At 30.7% G+C, this 19,932-nt stretch overlaps 2 protein-coding genes across 2 annotated transcripts; both read right to left on the bottom strand.

The window, feature by feature from the left end:
• Positions 1 to 1,795: 1,795 nt before the first annotated feature.
• Positions 1,796 to 6,978, bottom strand: LOC108328008 (uncharacterized). Its single transcript, XM_017561777.2, has 17 exons — positions 6,842 to 6,978; positions 6,526 to 6,640; positions 5,525 to 5,606; positions 5,288 to 5,409; positions 5,099 to 5,152; positions 4,853 to 4,972; positions 4,619 to 4,735; positions 4,258 to 4,393; positions 3,953 to 4,129; positions 3,617 to 3,772; positions 3,408 to 3,514; positions 3,214 to 3,307; positions 2,991 to 3,132; positions 2,741 to 2,900; positions 2,513 to 2,629; positions 2,236 to 2,362; positions 1,796 to 2,140 (listed from the first exon to the last, which is right to left on the bottom strand). The coding sequence occupies exons 2-17, from the start codon at positions 6,621 to 6,623 to the stop codon at positions 1,895 to 1,897; spliced, it is 2,055 nt and encodes a 684-aa protein (XP_017417266.1). The 5' UTR covers positions 6,624 to 6,640; positions 6,842 to 6,978; the 3' UTR covers positions 1,796 to 1,894.
• Positions 6,979 to 16,725: 9,747 nt separating this feature from the next.
• On the bottom strand, positions 16,726 to 18,952 carry LOC108327997 (L-type lectin-domain containing receptor kinase IX.1). Its single transcript, XM_017561767.2, has one exon. The coding sequence runs from the start codon at positions 18,827 to 18,829 to the stop codon at positions 16,790 to 16,792; it is 2,040 nt and encodes a 679-aa protein (XP_017417256.1). The 5' UTR covers positions 18,830 to 18,952; the 3' UTR covers positions 16,726 to 16,789.
• Positions 18,953 to 19,932: the final 980 nt, after the last annotated feature.

The following is a 19,932-nucleotide window of genomic DNA, read 5'->3' as shown; positions in this document are numbered from 1 at the left end:
GGCAAAAAGACTATCCTTTTTGTCTCAATTGAATATGCCTCAGTTCAGGAATCGTTGTATATGAGCGAAAAAAACTAGTGTCGTTTTTCCTTACTGCACTAGTGGAAGGTACAAAGAGTAACACATATCGAGAAAATGAAAGACCCACACACATTGTGTATAAGAATACTTACATAGAAAAGCTGCATATGGCATGCATCATATGCACGATACGTTTTACGTAATACCTTGTCGGAGACATACGTCTATAATTATATTCCTTTGGCCCAAGAAATAAGTCTAATTAATGTGTCTATTTTTTTTTTCAACTATATGAACGTAATTCTTCTGTATTTATATTTCTCATACTGAAAAGAGGATACAAAGCTTATCATAATTATATCCTTATCAAGACCATATTCAAATAATCAGCGTGCAATTTCCAAATTATAAATTTAGAAAATTCTATGCTAATGCAAACCTGTTATCATCATTCAAACCTCCCAATTATTGAAAGGGACAAATATATCTTTTAATTAGAGCTGTCATGGGTGTTTAATTAATTTTGAAAATAAGAAACTTAAATAATTTTTTCAACCAAAAGGAAAATAATAAATATTTTTTTATAAAATTAAAATTAAATTTTAATAAAATAAAAATAGGTAGATGGATTGGTGGGTCAACCCGACTCACCACGGGTTCAATCCGCATGAGCTGGGTTGAAATCTAACCCGCATAAAAGAATATAATTTTTTCAAACTCAACCCGGATCAAAGTCGTGGAGAGCCGTATTGGCTCACGGATTGTAATCCATTTTGACAGCTCTACTTTTAACATATGGCAATCATAAAATCTCGTTCCAAAATCACTTAGACATAAATTTATTTAAATTCAAAATTAAAATTATGAATTTCAACATAGATTAGAAAAAGTGGTTATATAATATTGGAAACAAAAACATCTAATTAAGAGGTTTTAGTAACTTAGATTTACATTGTATGATTATTATTTTTGTTAAAATGTTCTAAACATTTTTTTACGATTTTATCCAAAATATTAAGCTATTAATCTTATTCATTTCTATTTAATCTACTTTTAATTCAAAACCCGCACTTAAATAAAATTGCACTGATTTATATGTTCATATTGCATATTATTGTACCCATTAAAGAAATAATGAAAAATGTACAAACGAATTTTCATAAGTTTTAGCTGGTCTGTCAACCTAAAACCATCGTTTGATATTATATCAGACGATACATTGCAAAAAAACAAAATTCAACCCTCTTTTCTTGTGTGTTTAGTATAGAGAAAAATAACATTAATATACCATTAAAGGTTGTTTTTTATAACCTTTATTATTTTTCTGTATAAATTGAAAATCCTTAATTGTTTTCTGTTAAATTAATTGTATATATTAAAGTTAAATTATCAATTAATTAAAATATGCGACAATTACTAAAGATAAAATATATTGAATTACCTTCTCCGTTAATAGAGTTAAAACAAAAGTAAAAGAACAAAAAGACTGTTGTTCTTTTCTTGTCCTTATTGTACTAAAAACAAAGTACATCAATTATAATTATATTAAACCGATAATTCAACTTTTAAAGTATAATAATAATACAACATTTATTAATATCAATTTTATTGCTTGTTAATTGATATTTTATTATTATTTAGGTATAACCAAAAAGGTATAGTGAATTATATGTATTTAATTGAGAAATCTTCTTGTTTTATCCTAGGAGGTTTATCATCTTTAATTTTACTTCTGGTTTTATACTTCTAGGGGTATGTGGTGGAGGAGTCCTCAGATCCAAAAGTGGCTGTAAAGATGAAAGAAGACAACCAAATGGCTAAATTCTATGTACAGTGCTATTTTCACCCTGTGGTGAACGACAGTCGGACAAAATCATTTCCCTGTCGATGGAGGTCCTTCTAAACGGATATAATCATACATTACTCCTTGATAAGCATTCTTGGCTCTTGCCTGCTTCAAATAGATCGTGTTCTTTCCTTTTACAATTCGACTACTTTTTACACCGATGCTGAATAGCCTATGCAAACCATGCACACCATGCCTTGCTATCGCACTATCTGCTCCGATTTTCCCAGTTCCAAAGTCTGGGTTTTTTGCTCCAGCGTCATTGAAACGAATCTGATATCATCATCATCATCATCATCCACGAAACACATCTCATTAAAAATCATTAACTCATTCTCTTTCCATATGTCAAATTTCAAACCATGTACCTGCAGGTTAGCATCACTGGTACATGCCAATGCCAGTTGCAATGTGTAGTTTCCTTTTTCTACTTCATTTGGATGATCAAATACAATCTGCCATGTCGTTGGCTGGAATGTCTTGTTTCCTGCGTTTCTGCATACATTGCAATTTAGATTCAAAACCCAACAAAGATTGTCAATTAATAAATTTAGGATCTGGGTTCGTTAAATATGATGTAAAATCATCAAATTTCATGTATCTAATAATTTTGTGCTAGGAAGTGTGTTTAAAAGAGTGTGTTACCTTGAAACGTGAGCGAAAAACCAATCCTTGTCATACTTGCTTTTACCAACAGTGAAAACAAGATCATCATTTGGATATAAATCAGTGTAACGATCCCACAACCCATATTGCCTAAACCTGTAAAAAGTGGAGACCCCAATACATTAAATGAATAAAAAGGTGAAAAATTTGAAGACTGGGAAACAGAAGAAGAACTGTTAATTAATGATATAATGGGTTTTGGTTTACTTGTCATTGGGCTTTTTGTTGTATAATTTATTCATGAGCGTAGGGTAAGGGTCTGGTATATAGAATTCTGCAGCCGTGCGATCTGGGAACCCAATTTCCCACAAGGTTGGTCCACTTCTTGGTGGAACAAACACAAGTGAATCCAATGTGATGACTCCTCCTAGAGGTTCAAACAAGTAATTGTTCAGTTGGGCGATTCATAACTAATTTTGCCCTGAAGCCACAAGAAAATTGGGGAAGAAAATTCTACCCTTTTTGATGGTGATTGTAACATTATATCTGTAATCACCAATGAAGCCAGGAACCCATGCATACAAATTATAGTCACCGGGCACAATATTATTTATCAGGAAAAAACCCTTTGTATCAGCTTGAGTCCAGAACTGATAGCCCTGTCAATAGCATCAAATTCAAATATTTTGAGTGCCTTACCAAGATAAAATAAGTTTCGGTGACAACAATTCCAAATATACCTTGCTTTCTTTTTGCCATGACCCTGTTTCTCCAGGTAAAGCTAGGCCAACGTAAGCATTGTCAGCATACACAACTTTACCTCCTCTGTAGTAACTGTTGAAGCAAGGAAATAAAAAGAACATCAGTCTCTCTTTTATAGGTAGTAAGAAATCAAAGAAATAAAAAGTGGGCACAAAGCATTGGCATTATTTACCTATCTTTCACTAGTAATCTTCCCAAAACTATTCCCCTTTGACTGGGTGGAACGAAATCCACAGATTTAGGAAATTCGTACGGCCAACTTCTGACTTCTTTGGCTTGCTGATTGGTAACAGAACAAAATCAAATCATGCGTGATGACAGAAGAGCTTTAGTAACCTTTGATAAATAAGCAGAGTTGGGTGTGTTAGGGGTAAGTGTTACCTGCTGCACAGCGTCTGACCAGAGGGATAGTGTACCATCCTCGCCTGAAGCAGAGTTAACGTAGACGAACGCAGGGCCGAAAACTTTTTTGTAAGTCTCCCCTTCTTTAAAGGACATGGTTGACTCCTTGCCAGCATAGTGAGTGCTCACAAACATCTACACGAAAAACAAATTGGTTTTACATTTTCATCTAATTACAAACATGCATAACGTAACAGGTAAAGTTCTTTGAATATTTGATACTGCCAGCCATGTGTTTATACTATGAACAACTTGGATCGAAATTGATGCTATGCTTGTTTTGACTGATTAAGACAGGAATTACTGGGGGCATACCGAGAGGGTAATGGGGCCAACATGTGAAGTAAGGTCTTGCTTGATGGGGCCAGCATTGCGGAACTCGTTGCTTGGGGTTATCATCCAGAAACCCACGGGTGCATCGGCATCAACACTCACCCATCCATGAACAGTGCTATCCTTGTTTTCACTTGAGTACTGGTATTTGTCATCCACCTGAACCCAACACAAAAACCATCATTTCTTTAATTCACGGGCATTTTGAACTTTGACCGACAAAGGAAAAAACACCCAAACAAACATTGCCATATACGACAACCATACAAATACGTGCCACATAATACCTCTCCTCTAAATTCTGGATTGGCTGGTTTCGTTAACAGAACTGCTTCGGGGTATGCCAATTCTTGACCAGTTTCTCTATCTTTCTTCGTTGGCATGTTTCTTTGCCTTTCATCCGATATTGCCATATAGTTGAATCTGCACCAACCATTTTTTTTTACATCACTGAATCAACTGTTGACTTTTATAATAGTTAGTATTATAATGAAAAGTAAACGATTGTCTCTTTTTATTCACTAAAAAACATCTTCACTTTTTAAATATATTTTTATCTCACTAGTATAAAGAATCATACAAGGATTAAATTAGAATGAATCCAAAGAACTAAGTGAAACTAAAGTATATATATATATTAGTTATTACTTGGATTGGAGTTTGAAAACGATCCTAATTTGGTCAATCTCCACCGCAGGCCATCCTTCAGGACGATCAAATATTGCATATGCATAAAATCCGGAATCACCACTTCGCAAAATGTATCTGCGTATAAAAGTTTGTTTGGTGTAACGTTAATTAGCTTATAAACATAGTATAGCTGTCATTATCGTCCATATATGTTCTGTTCCAAAACTATGACTACTATAAATTATCATCCACCTTATGTCAATGTTCATAGGGACACTCGAGCCTTTCATGGACGAATTCCATGTTCTTAAAAATGAGAGCTCAACGATATTGTCGTCATTTGCTATAACCGTAAAATTTGTCCCGAAGATTCTGCAACATGATTCCAATTATGAATTAGTCACGTGTATCACTTCAGATTGTTACTACTACTAGCTTGTCATTAAGTGTACCAATAATTTAACACATGATAATAATGAAGACGACAAAATATTATACCTCTCAAAAGTACTATTCTTTGATGGTGGCATATTCCAAACGACATCAAGGTACCTGGAAACAAATATGAACACGTATTATTCGGTCAGTTTAAGAATTAAACCATATATTAGTCCCTATGACTTTATGCCAAACTTGATAATTTAAAATTTATCGAGTTCAAAAATTTCGTGTGAAGTAGGTAAATACCCTCTATCTTGTTCTTCGTTATCGTCTTCGAGTATATTGTCAATTCCTTTGTATGACATTCCAAGGGTGTAACCCTTAGGTCTTGAAAAATTGATGGAAACAATGCCATTGTCAACCACCACCTGAAAAAGTGAAAGTCAAAGACAATTGTCGGAGTCAAAAACGATGCACTCGTTTCGGACCAAACGAGAAAATCTAATTAACCTGTGAGGGAATCAAATTAATTCTTGCAATCACCTGTTGACTGTTCTTTGTATTCAGAATGACCCCAGACTTAGAAGTTGTCTGTTGAGTGGGGGGGCTTTGCCTCATAGTTTTTCTGGAGTTGAAAGGCATGCATGGAAAGAAAAATCTTTATGAAGTGAAGAGAAACCATTGCTATGAACTAACAGGGAAATATTAAAAGAAGAAGGTATTTGAAAACTATGTAGAAATATATTAATGTGTGTGAGATTCACGTCACGTATCAATTTAGTTAAATTCCTTAATATTTATTCGTATGCTTTGAACAGAATACAAGACAGAATATTTCATTATTACTGTGGAGACCATTGTTATCAAAGTCATGTGAAATTAAAGTCAGACGGTTCAGGGATGATGACGTGGGTGCAAGAATCAATTCCTTTCATTACCACCACAGTAGTGGCTAACTTTTCGTTACCACAAACCATAAAGTAATGCAGCCATCTCAGGGAAAAAAGTTAACATAAAAATGACAAATAGATTTAACTTAAAACCTTACCGAGGACATAGAATTCTAAAAAGTTGCATGTGATAAGAAACGCGACACAAAAGACAAAGAAACCGTGACTCTTTCTGCTTATGAAACTCTCTCTCTCTCTCTCTCCGCATTTATTTAGTTTAACTAGTAATGTTGTTTTTTTAACAATAAAAAAAAACATGAGTTAAATTAGTGATGCAATGAAAAATAAAAAATAAAAAATGTTGACAATATATTTAAAAAGTTGGAGCAGAAAAAATCGTTATTGTGAGAAAAAAAGAGAGTAAATACACAGAATTATAGGAGTGTGATGTTGAATATGGGTACCCTTTTTCAAAGAAAGAATGAAAACAACATGAAACTTAGAATGTTTTCCTTAAATACTTTGGTCTCAAGCTTCTTTTATCTCTCTTGCTTTCCTTTTTGTTCTCTCTGACACACACGTTAAGATGGTAGGAGATAAAATGCAGAATTGCTATACACCAAAATGAGGAGCAAAAGAAGAGTAGATTAGAACCTTGTTGTCTTCTCGCAACAGGCACCGAGTAAGAAAAACAAGCGTAGGGTCATTCCAAACCAGAAAAGCAAGAAAACCTTTTGGCTCTTCCCCTTCATCTCTCAATAAGGTGAACCTGCAAGAACACATATTACCTTCATTTCTAAACAACTTCATGCAAGACCGCGTATGAACAAATTTTAAAACAAAAATGCCAAAACGAAGTCATACATTGCTCTGTTAAAATTGCAGAAAACTATGGTCTCATCATTCCATGCATGTGAATGAAAGGAATTTTCAGCCACAAGAGAATTTTGAAAGAAATGGGAGCACGAACCTTACAGAATCAGAAATGTATTTCCTAGTGAAATACAAAATGACGGGAGATGAGGGCGGCCAGCAGAACAATATCCCGAGCGTCTTTTACCTTCGGAACACTTTGTCTAATCCTTAATCTCCGTTCCGTTTCTAATGTTCTCCTGGAGGCTGAAAAAAGGTGCTATCATTTTCGTAATGACAAGCGAATGGCCTTATATATACATCTCAAAATCAATGTCCAACTCTAGCTTCTCTTTTATGTTAAAAATAAAATCCTTTTTATTTTTAATGCTAAAATGGGGTTGGTAAACCCCAGCCCCTCAGTTTCCACAATTTCACGTTAAGGAAGTCCTCCCTTTGGGGGCATAACAGTCTTTCAAAAACCTACCATAAGGGCAAATTATTGAAAGAAAGTGTCACATGAGATCCTTGAAATAGCAATCAAGTATGACAACATTTACCTTCCTTATCTATGTATCTTATCTATATTATGCTGAATAAGAATAAGTAATGATATTTTGATGTCTTAACAAAACTATACAATCAGTTGATATCTATATTTTTTTCTCTTTCCTTTTATAGTTATAAAAATTTATTTGTTCTAATGATTATATTTTCCTTAAAAAGCAAGTTGTCCAATAGTTGGTAAGAGGTAAAAACATCTCTTTTTTTTCTCACAAAGAATCTCAGAAGAAATGAAATCATGTTCCAAGTAACAAAAACATTGACAATTAGTGACTAGCCAAAGTTGACCAAAAATGTTCACTTATTGTAAATAAAATATGTTTCGGTTAAGTTGTTTGTGCCGTTATACCAAAATGTTGAAAAAAACAGAGAAGTGATTGATATTAGACATGCCCCGAAGAACATTTACTCTGATGATAATTGTTGTGGTAAATTGGGGTTGTTTGGTGTGTACCTAATCCTTAATGATAGAAAGATTAAAGGCCTAACTTGCATGTATTTCTTCTGAGGTGTACATGATGAATGGTATAGTCTAATATTAGGAATTGTTTTTGAAGAGTTGAAAAGAGAGAGGCTTCAAAGTTTTAGAAAATATATAAAAGAAAAGTAAGCAAAAGTCATTCTAAAGCTGAGAAAAATCGTTATTGGAACCCCTTCCAAACAAAGTTGGTAACCAAATACACCACCTTGAAGTGATGGTGCCCTTTTACATGTGTGAATGGCACCCACTATTCCCTGTTGGGCACGGTTTACCAACAAAAGTTCATCCCGTGATGCCTTTTTCTTCATGCCAGTACTGTTCGATTCTGAACTATTTTTCTTGTTTGCGGGGATACCTAGGACTAGGAGCTTCTATAAATAAAATACATCATCTCAAAATATTTCATGCTTTTCAACTGATAGAATCAACTCTATCATCCTAAACTCCATTCAAAAGATTAATATTTGAAAATACCGGTTGATATATGCTCATGAATTGAAAGTGGCTGATGTCATTAGTATTTGAAGTTTCAGTATAGATTGATGAATAAAATTGGTAGTTGAAATTTTAGTATTTAAATGAGGAATATATTATAGTGATAAACAGAGTTGGAATGGAGTAATTAATATGAGCAAACATAGTTGAGAGATATGATTTGTATTGAAGGAGAACATTGAACCAACTACAAGAGAAATATAATAAGGGGGGCAGAGGGAGCTTTTTGGTGTGCTCTAGAATGCTGAGCCACTTAGCGGTTAGCACACGACATGAAACTTTTGTCTGTTTTTTTCTCTTTTAAGAAATTGGCCAATAGATTTGTCCTTGGGGGATTAAAGGTTCAGTTTTTGGACTAGGCACGAAGCCATACACTATAATAGAAAAAGTGCACAAATATGAATGAAAGGGTCACCTTAGCTGAAAAACTTTATCATTTCTTTCTTTGCATATCATATTTTATTGTTTGCTCTATTCAAGACATCTCATGTAAACAAATATTTGCGTTGAAAACTTTTGCATAAATTAGAATTGAGAAAAATAATCTATATATATATATATATTATTTAGTGTATTCTATTTCAATATATAAAATTATAATATATCTATATATACATAATATCAATGATTAATGCCTTTAAATAAAAACGAAAGACTAATTTTTTTCCTATCGACATTTTCGTAATATTTGTAGTTAAGAAATAGTTTTCAAATTTTCCTAAAAATAAATTTTCAAATTCAAATAGTATATGTTGAATTTAAATATTTAGGGTAGAAATGCTATTAGGACTAGGTAATTACTCTTTTTTCTTTAGATGTATGTAAAGAGTAATAAACGTTAATATGAAATTACAACTTTATAACATAGATAAATAAACTGTGGAAGTGTTCCAAATTTACATCAGCGTTAAAACCGCTTCTTAAAACGAAAAGAAAGTATATTCATTATTAGTTGCAATAAGTAATTGAAAAGTAAAGCAAATTTATAATTCTAAAGTTTCAACAACATTATATGAAAACACATATATAATACGTGAATAATAACAAAAATTTGTTAATAATTGAAATTTAATCATGAACTATTAATGATCACAAATTTGTTGATAAAGTGATTGTGAATAAATTTGGACAATAAAATTTATTTATAATTATTTAGTACTACAAATTTATTGATAAATATTCGTTATATATATTTATTAGTAAATACATATAAATTATAATATTTATCGACAAAAATATGTTATTGAGTCTTTTTCCTCTTTTCTTTATTCTTTTTTTTTTTATCTTTTTTTTTTCTTCCTTCTCTTCTCTTTGTAGGATTATCATACCCTCACCTCCTCCCACTTCACCTCCTTTTGTAACTCTAACAATCATCATTGTCTCACCTCTGTATCATCGCCAATCCACCTAATCCCGCACCATATCATTGTTGCACTTCCTGTCACTCACAGTAGAGTCTTTACCTCCTCCTCTTTTTTCTTCTCCTCCTCCATCTCCACCACCTTCACCTCTTCCTTTTCTTCTTTTTTTCTTCTTCTTTTGTTCTTCTATTCTTCTCCTCACCCGTTTCCTCTTAATACGCAAAAAAAAAGTCATCCGACTTAGCGAAAAATTTAGTATCCAATTTGCCAACAAAAAAATATTATCAATAGTTATAATTATAAACTACTTACAAAAATATTTATAGATAACACAAATTATAATTTATCGACGGATCTTGCCAATATATTTTAATGCAACAATTGTAGTTATAAGTTACCAACAAATTTTATAATCGATAATTGTAATTATAAATTATCGACAGATCTTTCTGATGAATTTTATTGATGAATTTATTATTGACTAAAATATTCATTATCGATTAATTTATTACCATTTGTAATTATTTATTAGTAATTACAAAACTTTTTATTTGTGAGAAACACTATAAAAAAAACTATCCAAAAAGATAAATAATTAAACTTAGTCCTCAAAATTCTTTGGAAGCATGATAAATCTGATTATATGGGTAGGGTACAACGACTTCGTGAATTTTTTAGTTATTTTGTTTTCATAAAATTCCATTGTCACGTTTTGAAGTTTTAGAGTATATTTTCTTGTGGCTAGAAATATGACATTAATCAAGGCCAAATTATTGACCATAAAAAGACATTTTAGACAATAAACTATTTGGTCTTTCCTGATTCGTAATAGTTAGCTGCTTGTATTACGGTAATCTAATGATATTTCAAAGAAATTCAGAATAAATTGTATGAAAGAAAAAAGGGGACAACTTTTCTACAGAAGGATTGAAATAGAGTTGATTAATTGTATGAAAAGAATCTGTTTAGCAAATTTAAGTAGAAAATAAAGTAATCTAAACGCATTCAATAATTAATTTAAAAAATAAAACAAAAGAATACTGCTTTTGAAGCCGGAAAAATTAAAGGTTTGATTGCTATAAAAATATGTAAACAAGTTTTGAAAAAAAAAATTGAACTTTAAAAAAAAAATATTTTAAATATAAGAGATAGGCTGGATTAGTTGATTGATATAGTATTATAATCAGATATGTATTGAATTTTAAAAATAATAGTGGATGAATCATTTATCATCGAAAATAAAATAAAAATGGATAGATTTACTTGTTAATTGATTAAATGGATGAAGTATAAATAAATCGATTTGCTGCCCATAGTCACAACTAGCCTAGAAGTCCAATAGTAAAATAAATGTGATTATAAGAAAAGCGAAAATGAAATGAAAGGGAGAAAGATCCTTAAAGACGTAAGCAACTAAGAATAAGGTAAACGAAGTCAAGAATGATGATATGTTGAAGGAATAAATGATGAATATAGGTTGAATTGTTGAAAGTTGGTTTAGACTAAGAACGACTTCTCCCATTTTCTTATATAAATAACTAAGACAAAAACAAAGTCATGATGATAATCTAGAGTCTTAAGAACACAGAGGTGTCTATTTAGCAATTCTCTTAAACAACCATTACAATCACAAAACTGAGATTTATGTGAAAAATATATTTATGTGTTGATAATAGTAAATTCTTGTTATTTATTTTGTTAAAAAATTATGAACTAGCTCATAAATTATAAATGATGAGAAAGATTAACATGTCAATTTATTATTCTATTTTCATAACAATTATTATTTTACTACTTTCAATCTCACTTTTTAAAAATATTAAGATAAGTTGGGACAACTTGGCTTAAGTTTTATAATTAACATATATTCCAATGAACTCATTTGATATTTTTAAATATTATTATACTTTTCATATTAAAACATAAAATTAATTTTAACAAATATTAAATATATAACTATGATAAAATTTTGTACATTTTCAATTTTAGAAAAAATATTTGAATTATAAGTTGTCACAACCTGCATCCTTCTCCTTTTAGTAAAAATAATGTGATATTCAATTAATTCATTATTCCTTTTTAATTATTATTTAAAATTATTTTTTTGAATATAATTTTACTGCTTTTAGTTCAAATGAAAAAAAAATAACAACTTGCCTCTGCATCTTTAAAAATTGTCATTAAAAGAATATGAAATTTGAATATTCTATTTCTAGTAAATTATTATTTTTATTAATAAATTTTAATTAAAAATTAAAATATATCGTTACTATTTAAAAAAGGTTAATACAAATTTATGTATTCCTTACACTTAAAAATGTTAATTAAAAATTACCTTTTTAATAAAATTTTATCCTAAATAGTATATTTTTAGGGAAGATACTTTTTATAATATTTGTTATTAATAACATTCTAATTAGTTCAATTTTTTTTTACATTCAATTTTATAAAATTGACTTGGATACAATATCTAAAATTATTTTTGGGAACTAATATTTATAGGTTAGTATAACCTTTAGTGAGATTAATTTGATATATAAAAATTTAAAGATACATACATTTTTATTTTCTGTTTTCTGCATAAATAGAATTTTTTATTAAATTTAAAAAAATTGTTTTTATTAAAAATAAAAATTTAATAAATTAATAAAATTGTACACAGTGATTTGTATTTTATAAAATTAAAGAAAATAAATTTTGACATGACTAGATTGAGCCAAAAGTTTCAAAAGTTTTCTGTTTCTTTCCTAAAATAAATTTATAAAAGATAATTTTTGAAATAAGTGTGGGGAAGACAAATATTAATTAGGATTTTTTTTTTCTGTTTTTCAATTATTATTTTATTTCTCGAGAAAAAATGTGATTTCTTTTTGAGAAAATTGTGAAAGTATTAACTTTTCACTTGGTGAAACTTTTACACAGTATGTCTCATAATAAATTTACTTAAAAATATTTTATTGTTTTCAATAAAATATATTGACATTGAATTTTAGGATCTGTCTAGCAACTAAAACAATCATAATCTTGAAATAGTAGTCATGTTTTATGTTGAATGGATTATTAAATTGATCATAAGCTAGCCTAATTAATTCATAACTATAAATCATTAATTGAGTTAATTTGAGAATTATTTGGTTGAATCTTTTGTGAAAGAGTTTTTAGTCTTGTGAGTTTTGAACCTAATTATGATGGATGGATCACCGCTTGCTATTCATATTTTTCTTGAATGACTTGCTCATATTTTGTATATACTCTAATATTTTGTTTGATTCTTTTGTTTTGCAACTTAGGTAGATATGCACTATTTGATATAATGGAGACATTTCTTATTTTTAGCTACTTGGCCAAATAAATACACCTTAATATTAATCCATTGATAACTCCTTTGAGCCTTTAACTTCTTTTTCTTAAAATCCATTGCAAAACCTTGAAAAGAAAAAGACAATATTATCCCTTATCTTAGGATGAAAGAAGGAGCTAATGAGTTGTGTTAGGAATGAGTGATGATTAAAGTGTATGGGTGAGTACCTCACCCAAAAATAATAAAAATGGAAAAATAAAGAAAAGAGTTTCATAGAAAAAAGAGGGTGAAAGAAACAAAAGATAAGAAAATAGAGTGGGAAAAGAAATGTACAAAAAGAAGGATAATTGTTTTTGCAAAAAGAGAACAAATAAAATAATATATTTGTTTTCCAAAATATCTTCTCCTTAATTCTTTATTTCCAAATCTTTGTTAAGCTTCTATATCCTAAATTTTTCCTACTTATTGCCTTGGTCACATTACAACCTTTGAAAAGTTCTCATGATCTTTGAATGCATGTTTTTCAAAAATATGTGAATATTAGAATTTTTCTAAGTTTTGATAGTGTTTACATACATGAATATTTTGAGTGCAAACACAAGCTTAAACACTTAAGAGAGCATTCATGAAAGAATATACAATTTAACTTGAGCAAAAGATTAACTCATGTGTTTAAAATAGAGTTTTTCCATTCGCATGATTCATGTCAATTTGATTAGTTTCTAGTAAAGTTCTTTTCTTTTGGTTTAATGTTGATATGAATATTGATTCGAAATAAAGTTTTGAAATTACTAAGTTTTGTCCAGGAGTGCAAAATGATAAGTGTAGGGGTGTGATGAATGCATATTTATGCCCTCGTTTAGTCTTTAATATTGGATTCTTAATTGATTTATGAGGTTAGATGAATAAATTTGTTTGTTCTTTTGATTCTTATTGTGATTTATTTTTATTTATGTCTTTTGCTTCTTAATCAATTAAAAGTAATGATTTTTACATTATAGAAAGTAAACATGGGGTTAAATCTACATAACATATCAATCATGTGAGTCTAAAGGTTTTTAATTTTAATTTAGAAACTTTCATGCGATTGAACGAGTTTTCTCCAATAATTAAGAATGTACTTTGATTAGTGGTAAAAAGTTTAACAAGAATTAATCAAGAATGTACTTTGGTTAATTAGTTTTTTACTTGATAAAAGTGATAAAAGAATATACGTGATTAAACATAGTAATATTTAATTGAGAATGTACTCTAGTTAAATTTACTATGGTTAATCTACAAAGTTCTTGCTTTTAATTGAAAATGTACTTTGGTTAAAAGTAAGACGCGAACAAATTAATTAAGAATTTATATTGATTAATTTGAAAATCTAAGATAATAATTAATTGAACAATAATCTTTAGATAACCAATAATGAATCCTATTTCGGAAGAGCAGTGAAATCAATCTATTTTCTTTATCATTGTTTTTTATCTTTTTAAATATTTTTATAAATTTATTTCTTTCGTTATTTTGTTTTTTAATCTTTTATAACTATGTTATTTCTCACTTATTCTCTAATGTTCATATTCTAAGCTTTTATAACCTAAAAATGTTATTGAGTACACTACAAGAAAATAATTAAATAATGACTAATTTTAATGATAAAAAATAATTAGTTACTATAGTTACCCGTACCAATTTATAAATTAAAAATTATTAATAATTAAAATAACTTTTAAATTGATGATTATAATGAATTGGTCATTAATATTAGTCACCGAGATTTTGGTTCACAAATAAATTAGTCTAAAAACTAGTCTATAAATTGAATAAGTTATTTATATTTTATTATACAGGTATTACTACTCTTTTATAAGAAAATATTACAACAAATTTTTTTTGACAGCTTTTAAAATATTTTATAAATGATTTATCATCATATATATTTTAGTTTTTTAATATTTTTTAAATTCTGAAATTATATATAGTTAGTTATACAATACAAAAAATAAAAATAAAAACAGAAAAATAATATTAAATATAATTTATACTATTACTTATTTAAAAAAACTGTCTAAGATGTTAACATTTATATAGAAGGTTGTTAAAGAATGGAAAAGGTTTGTAACCTATAATGATGAGATTTGTGGCCAAGTTGTAAATGAAGAAAGACTAGTCTTTTATGACAACTAAAATATTGTCTCCATGAGAGTAAATTATGGTGAAGCATGTTAGTCTCATAGAATGCAAGTTGTTTTTTGCTGAAGAAAATTGGGTCTATATTAGAGGTAAGGGTAATGTACACCTGGAATTTGTACATTTCCAAAATCCTACATTAGCATCTTTAATTATCTTCAAAGTTGTAAGTGAAAGGAAACATTTCTATTGGTTCCAAAATCCATTCTTAGAATGTTTCTTCTTTGGAAGACTCAACCACTGCAAGAGGCTATCTAATTGGGAGCAGAATTTTTCAAACTGCAGCCAGTAACCAAAACAAATTACAAGAGTCCATTGGGCAAAAGTGGGAACTACAGAGACTTTGGTTACTATTATTTTGATATCAACTAATTTTTAAGCAGATTTTACATCTATTATTTTATCCTTGATTTTTTTTTTACAAATACAAAAATTAACATTTTTAAAGACTAAACTACCGAAATTGATATATCTAGTGTAAGAAAACAATAGACTTTATAAGAATGGACAAGTTGTGAAAAAGGCTTTGGAGCATTCTTTGTTGTTACTTTGCATCTTCTTTTTTCCATACCGAATACAGAGTCTGCATTTGGTGTTTTGCATCAAAGTACTATATCAAGAAATTATATGGAGTGAGAAAGTAAACTATTTTCAAGCAAGAAAACAAATAGTAAATTGATATGGAAAGATGGTGGCAGTTGAACAGCACAAATGGCTCAAACCAAAATGTGAGAATTGTTTGGGAAACTGACAAATTCGTTATGCTTCTATGGGAAATAAAATATTGCAAGATGAGCTCTACGTGACATGTGGCACTAATCTGCAATCCAAATGAGAAACATTGGAAAAAAGATAGGAATTTGCAACAAAGTCCAAATGGAATATTGTCGGGTATGCAAATGAAAATATCAAAATCTTGTTTTTATACATTAACAAAAATAACTTTTTGTTAAGTGGCAAGACAAAATATTGCAGAGATATACATTTTCATGTGATTAACAATAATAAAAGCTGTTTATTTTACAAAAATAATCTTTTAATAGCAATCAAATTAATTATGATAAATCGACAAGCTGTTATAAGTAAAATTATATTTAGTCCATTTAACTAAAATATCATGTTTAAGTCTTATGAATGAAAAAGCGTGATTAAAATCTTATGATTAAGATCTCATATTTTATATTAAAAAAAAGTACGATAAAAGTTAACATTATTACAAAAGTTACACAGGGAAACAAATTTCTATGGCGTTGAGTGTTACAATAAACATTAAAACGAAGAAAACACATCTTCATCGAAAAGTTACTTTTCGAAAAGTGGAGTGAACTTATCAAGAAGAAGAGTGAGAATAGGAACTTCCATACAGATTAAGTGCTTCATGTAAGGCCCAAAAGATTGGTGCTAAGTCCCATAAAACAGACCGAGTCCATTGTGAGGCATAAGAAGAAGAACAATAATAATTCTTTAACACACAATTTTTATATTCATTTTACCTATCATTACTTCCAATCATTACTTTAAGAAGAAGAGTGTTCCAAAGTTGCATATGACCCGATGACAATAAACGAAAAAGTGAACCACATTTTTCAAATTAGATGGGTTTGAAATTTTCATAAGACAACTAAATGAAACAGGTTATGCCATTGCCCAATTGAAATACAACCAAAAAGTCAAATAGTTTTATTGCTACAAGGGAGAGTTTCGGGAGGCAGTAGAAATTGAGGAGTACGGGGAGGAATCTTTGGTTGTGGTTGTGACGGCAGATGAAGAGTAGGAGAATTGAGTAATCTCCATGGGAGGTGCAAAGTACATTGGCACTGGCAACTTGGATGGAAGACTTGGCAAAGGGGCTTCAAAGTTAAGCACACTTATGACTTGCCTAATGGAGGGCCTCATTGTATGATCAGGGTGACAGCACCACAACCCCACAATCATCAAACATTCCATTTGCTGTTCTTCAAATTCCCGATTCAGTTTCTCATCAGCTGCTTCTAGAACTTTCCCTTTTCCATAGAGGTTCCACACCCACTCCACAAGCCTAACTTTACCAGCCTCTTCTTTCACCTCCACTGGTTTTCTACCACATGTGATCTCAAGTGCCACAACACCAAAGCTGTACACATCAGATTCCTTGCTTGATTTCCCTGTTGTCACACACTCTGGGGCTAGGTACCCCATGGTTCCAGCCAAAACAGTCGTTTGTGAACCCAGTTCGTGGTCTACCAGCCTTGCAAGACCAAAGTCACCAAGCTTTGCATTGAAATTACCATCCAACATTACGTTGCTTGACTTGATATCTCTATGGACCACACACTGTTCCCACTCTTCATGAAGATAAAGAAGTGCAGATGCCAAACCTATGGCCACCTTGTATCTCACCACCCACGAAAGCATCACTCTATTTCCAAATAGATGAGAATCAAGGCTTCCGTTTGGCATGAATTCATATACAAGAAGGAGCTCACCTTGTTCATGGCACCACCCTATGAGTTGAACCAGGTTTCTGTGTCTCAGACGGCTGATGACTGTCACTTCTGATATGTACTCCTTTTTCCCTTGCTTTGACCCTTTCGAAACCCTCTTCACTGCCACTTCAAGGTTGGAATTCTCAATCAAACCTTTGTAAACTCCTCCAAACCCTCCTTGTCCTAGCTTCCCTTCTTCAGCGAAGTTGTTCGTTGCGTTGCTTAGTTCCCGGTAGGTGAACCTCTTTGGACCAGTTCCTCTCTCAAACTCATCATCTATGGCATCAACACCAATTTCCTCCTCGTTTCCACCCCTTAGTCTATTTCTCCTTCTCCAAAAGGTAAACCATATTATACCTGCAGCACAAGCTAAACAACCCAAACCAACACTTACACCAACCACTAAGCCAACCTTTACCTTTTTCCCACCAACCTCATCCAAGGTTGAACTGAATGACCAAAGCAAAATGTTGTGTATCTCAACCGATATTCCCGTTGCTGCAGAAAAGCCTATTCTAACAAACTCTGGCAACACGTCCCTCAAATCAATAACGTAAGAAAGACTGGAACTGCCATTGAAGGTTGGATTTTTAGCATAGGTAAGGAAGACAGATAGAGTTTTGGATGTGGAGTTGTACCATACCCAAGCATTAGCAACAGACCCGTTCTTAATGTTGCTCTTCCAAGTGACGTTTGCAACTGATTGAATGGAATTAACATTGATCCCTACGTGGTCTGAGCTCGGATCCCATTCATTCTTGAAACTGTCGAACTCAACTGCCACCATCTGATTTTTCTTCGTGTCGAATGCGGAATCCGGGCTGAACAGGCCAAGGAACCCACCAGCAGAATTGTTGGGAATGGAAGAATCAAAGGGTGCAAGGAAGAAGGCTAAGCCATCACCAATAAATGACTCGTTCACAGCTTTCATGATAAAAGAGAAATGGGTTTTGAAATCGGTGAGATTGTTTGTTTTTTTATCCCATATCCTCACTGGTTGTTCATACGAGGCTCGACCAACGCTACTTGTGATGGGGCCATCGAGTTGGTTCTTCGTGAGCTGAAGAACACCGTTTGAGGGAAAAGCATCACCCGTGAAATTTATTTGGTTGTTCAAGTTTGACTGCTGGAAGCTGGAAAAGTTGAAGGAAACTGACTCTACAGTGTTATGGAACAAAGTGAAGAAGAAGATGATACATATGAAGAAAGATGTTTGTTTCTGGGTTTGATTAGAGCATGAAGAAGAGGAGAAGAAAGCCATGGTAGAGAGGGATAGAAGATTTTGATGGTGTTGATGTGAACAAAGAATATAGCAACTATATGCATCCACTTTCAAAGTTTGTCGATTAAATTAATGGAATAATGATGATAACAAAACATGTTTTGAACTGTTCCTAAGTAGGTATTTGGTGAATTAAAAATATGTTGCTTTCACGAATTAATTACTAATACATGAACATACATACTCTTACACCTTTTCTGGAGAATCGTTCTAAACTTCTCTATTGTCCTGGCCCTAGACAACATGTTCAGCGATGCGAAATTTCACTCCTTTGTCTTTTCCCGTGTCTAGGGATAACCTACCATCGTTTTATGTATAAAATCAAAATCATAATACTAAATCAAAGCATTTTAGGAATTATTTTTAATAACAAGAGTTTTTTCTTTTTAAGTAGCTTCCCTCCATGAATTTTTATAATATATTTTCCCTACACTTTCTATAATTGAATTTTAAAATATTTAAAAATAGCTATGATTAAAAATAATCTTTTGTTATAATATAAATTTCTAAACATAATATAATTTGTATGCTTAGGTTTCTTATTACAATATATTTTAATTAAAATGTATATTTTATATATTTAAAATTATTTATTTTTAAATTTTAAATTATATAAGAAAACATTAATATTATTGCTAATAGCAGCAATAATATTACAGAATTAAAGTGACAATTAACGAGTAAACAAAAATCAAAAGGTTTTTTTTTATCAATTTATTATTAAATATATTGGTTCGCTAAGCCAAACATATAAAGAGTAAACTAAATGATTGAGGGTAACTTTATCAAATGATCAATGAAATAATATATAGAGATGGAGGTTATACATTCGGTGAAAATTGCTTAGTTAAAATTGAAGGTGACATGTTGGAACGGACATGGAAAGTTCAAATGTGTCTTATTGTAAACTACGCCAAACGAATTTTCATAAATAATATATAATACACATCAATGTTTTTATTAGAGTGATTGTATGATTGTTTAGTATATTATATTATATATATAGTCAATTATTAGGTAGATGGTCAGTTATTTAGTTTAGTGAAATCCTTTCCAATGAGATTGAATGGTGGAAGTGTCAA

This window comes from Vigna angularis, chromosome 1 (assembly GCF_016808095.1).
Source record: "Vigna angularis cultivar LongXiaoDou No.4 chromosome 1, ASM1680809v1, whole genome shotgun sequence".
Lineage (NCBI taxonomy): Eukaryota > Viridiplantae > Streptophyta > Magnoliopsida > Fabales > Fabaceae > Vigna > Vigna angularis.
The sequence above is the reverse complement of the archived record's forward strand: the minus strand, read 5'-3'. Positions and strand labels throughout refer to the sequence as shown.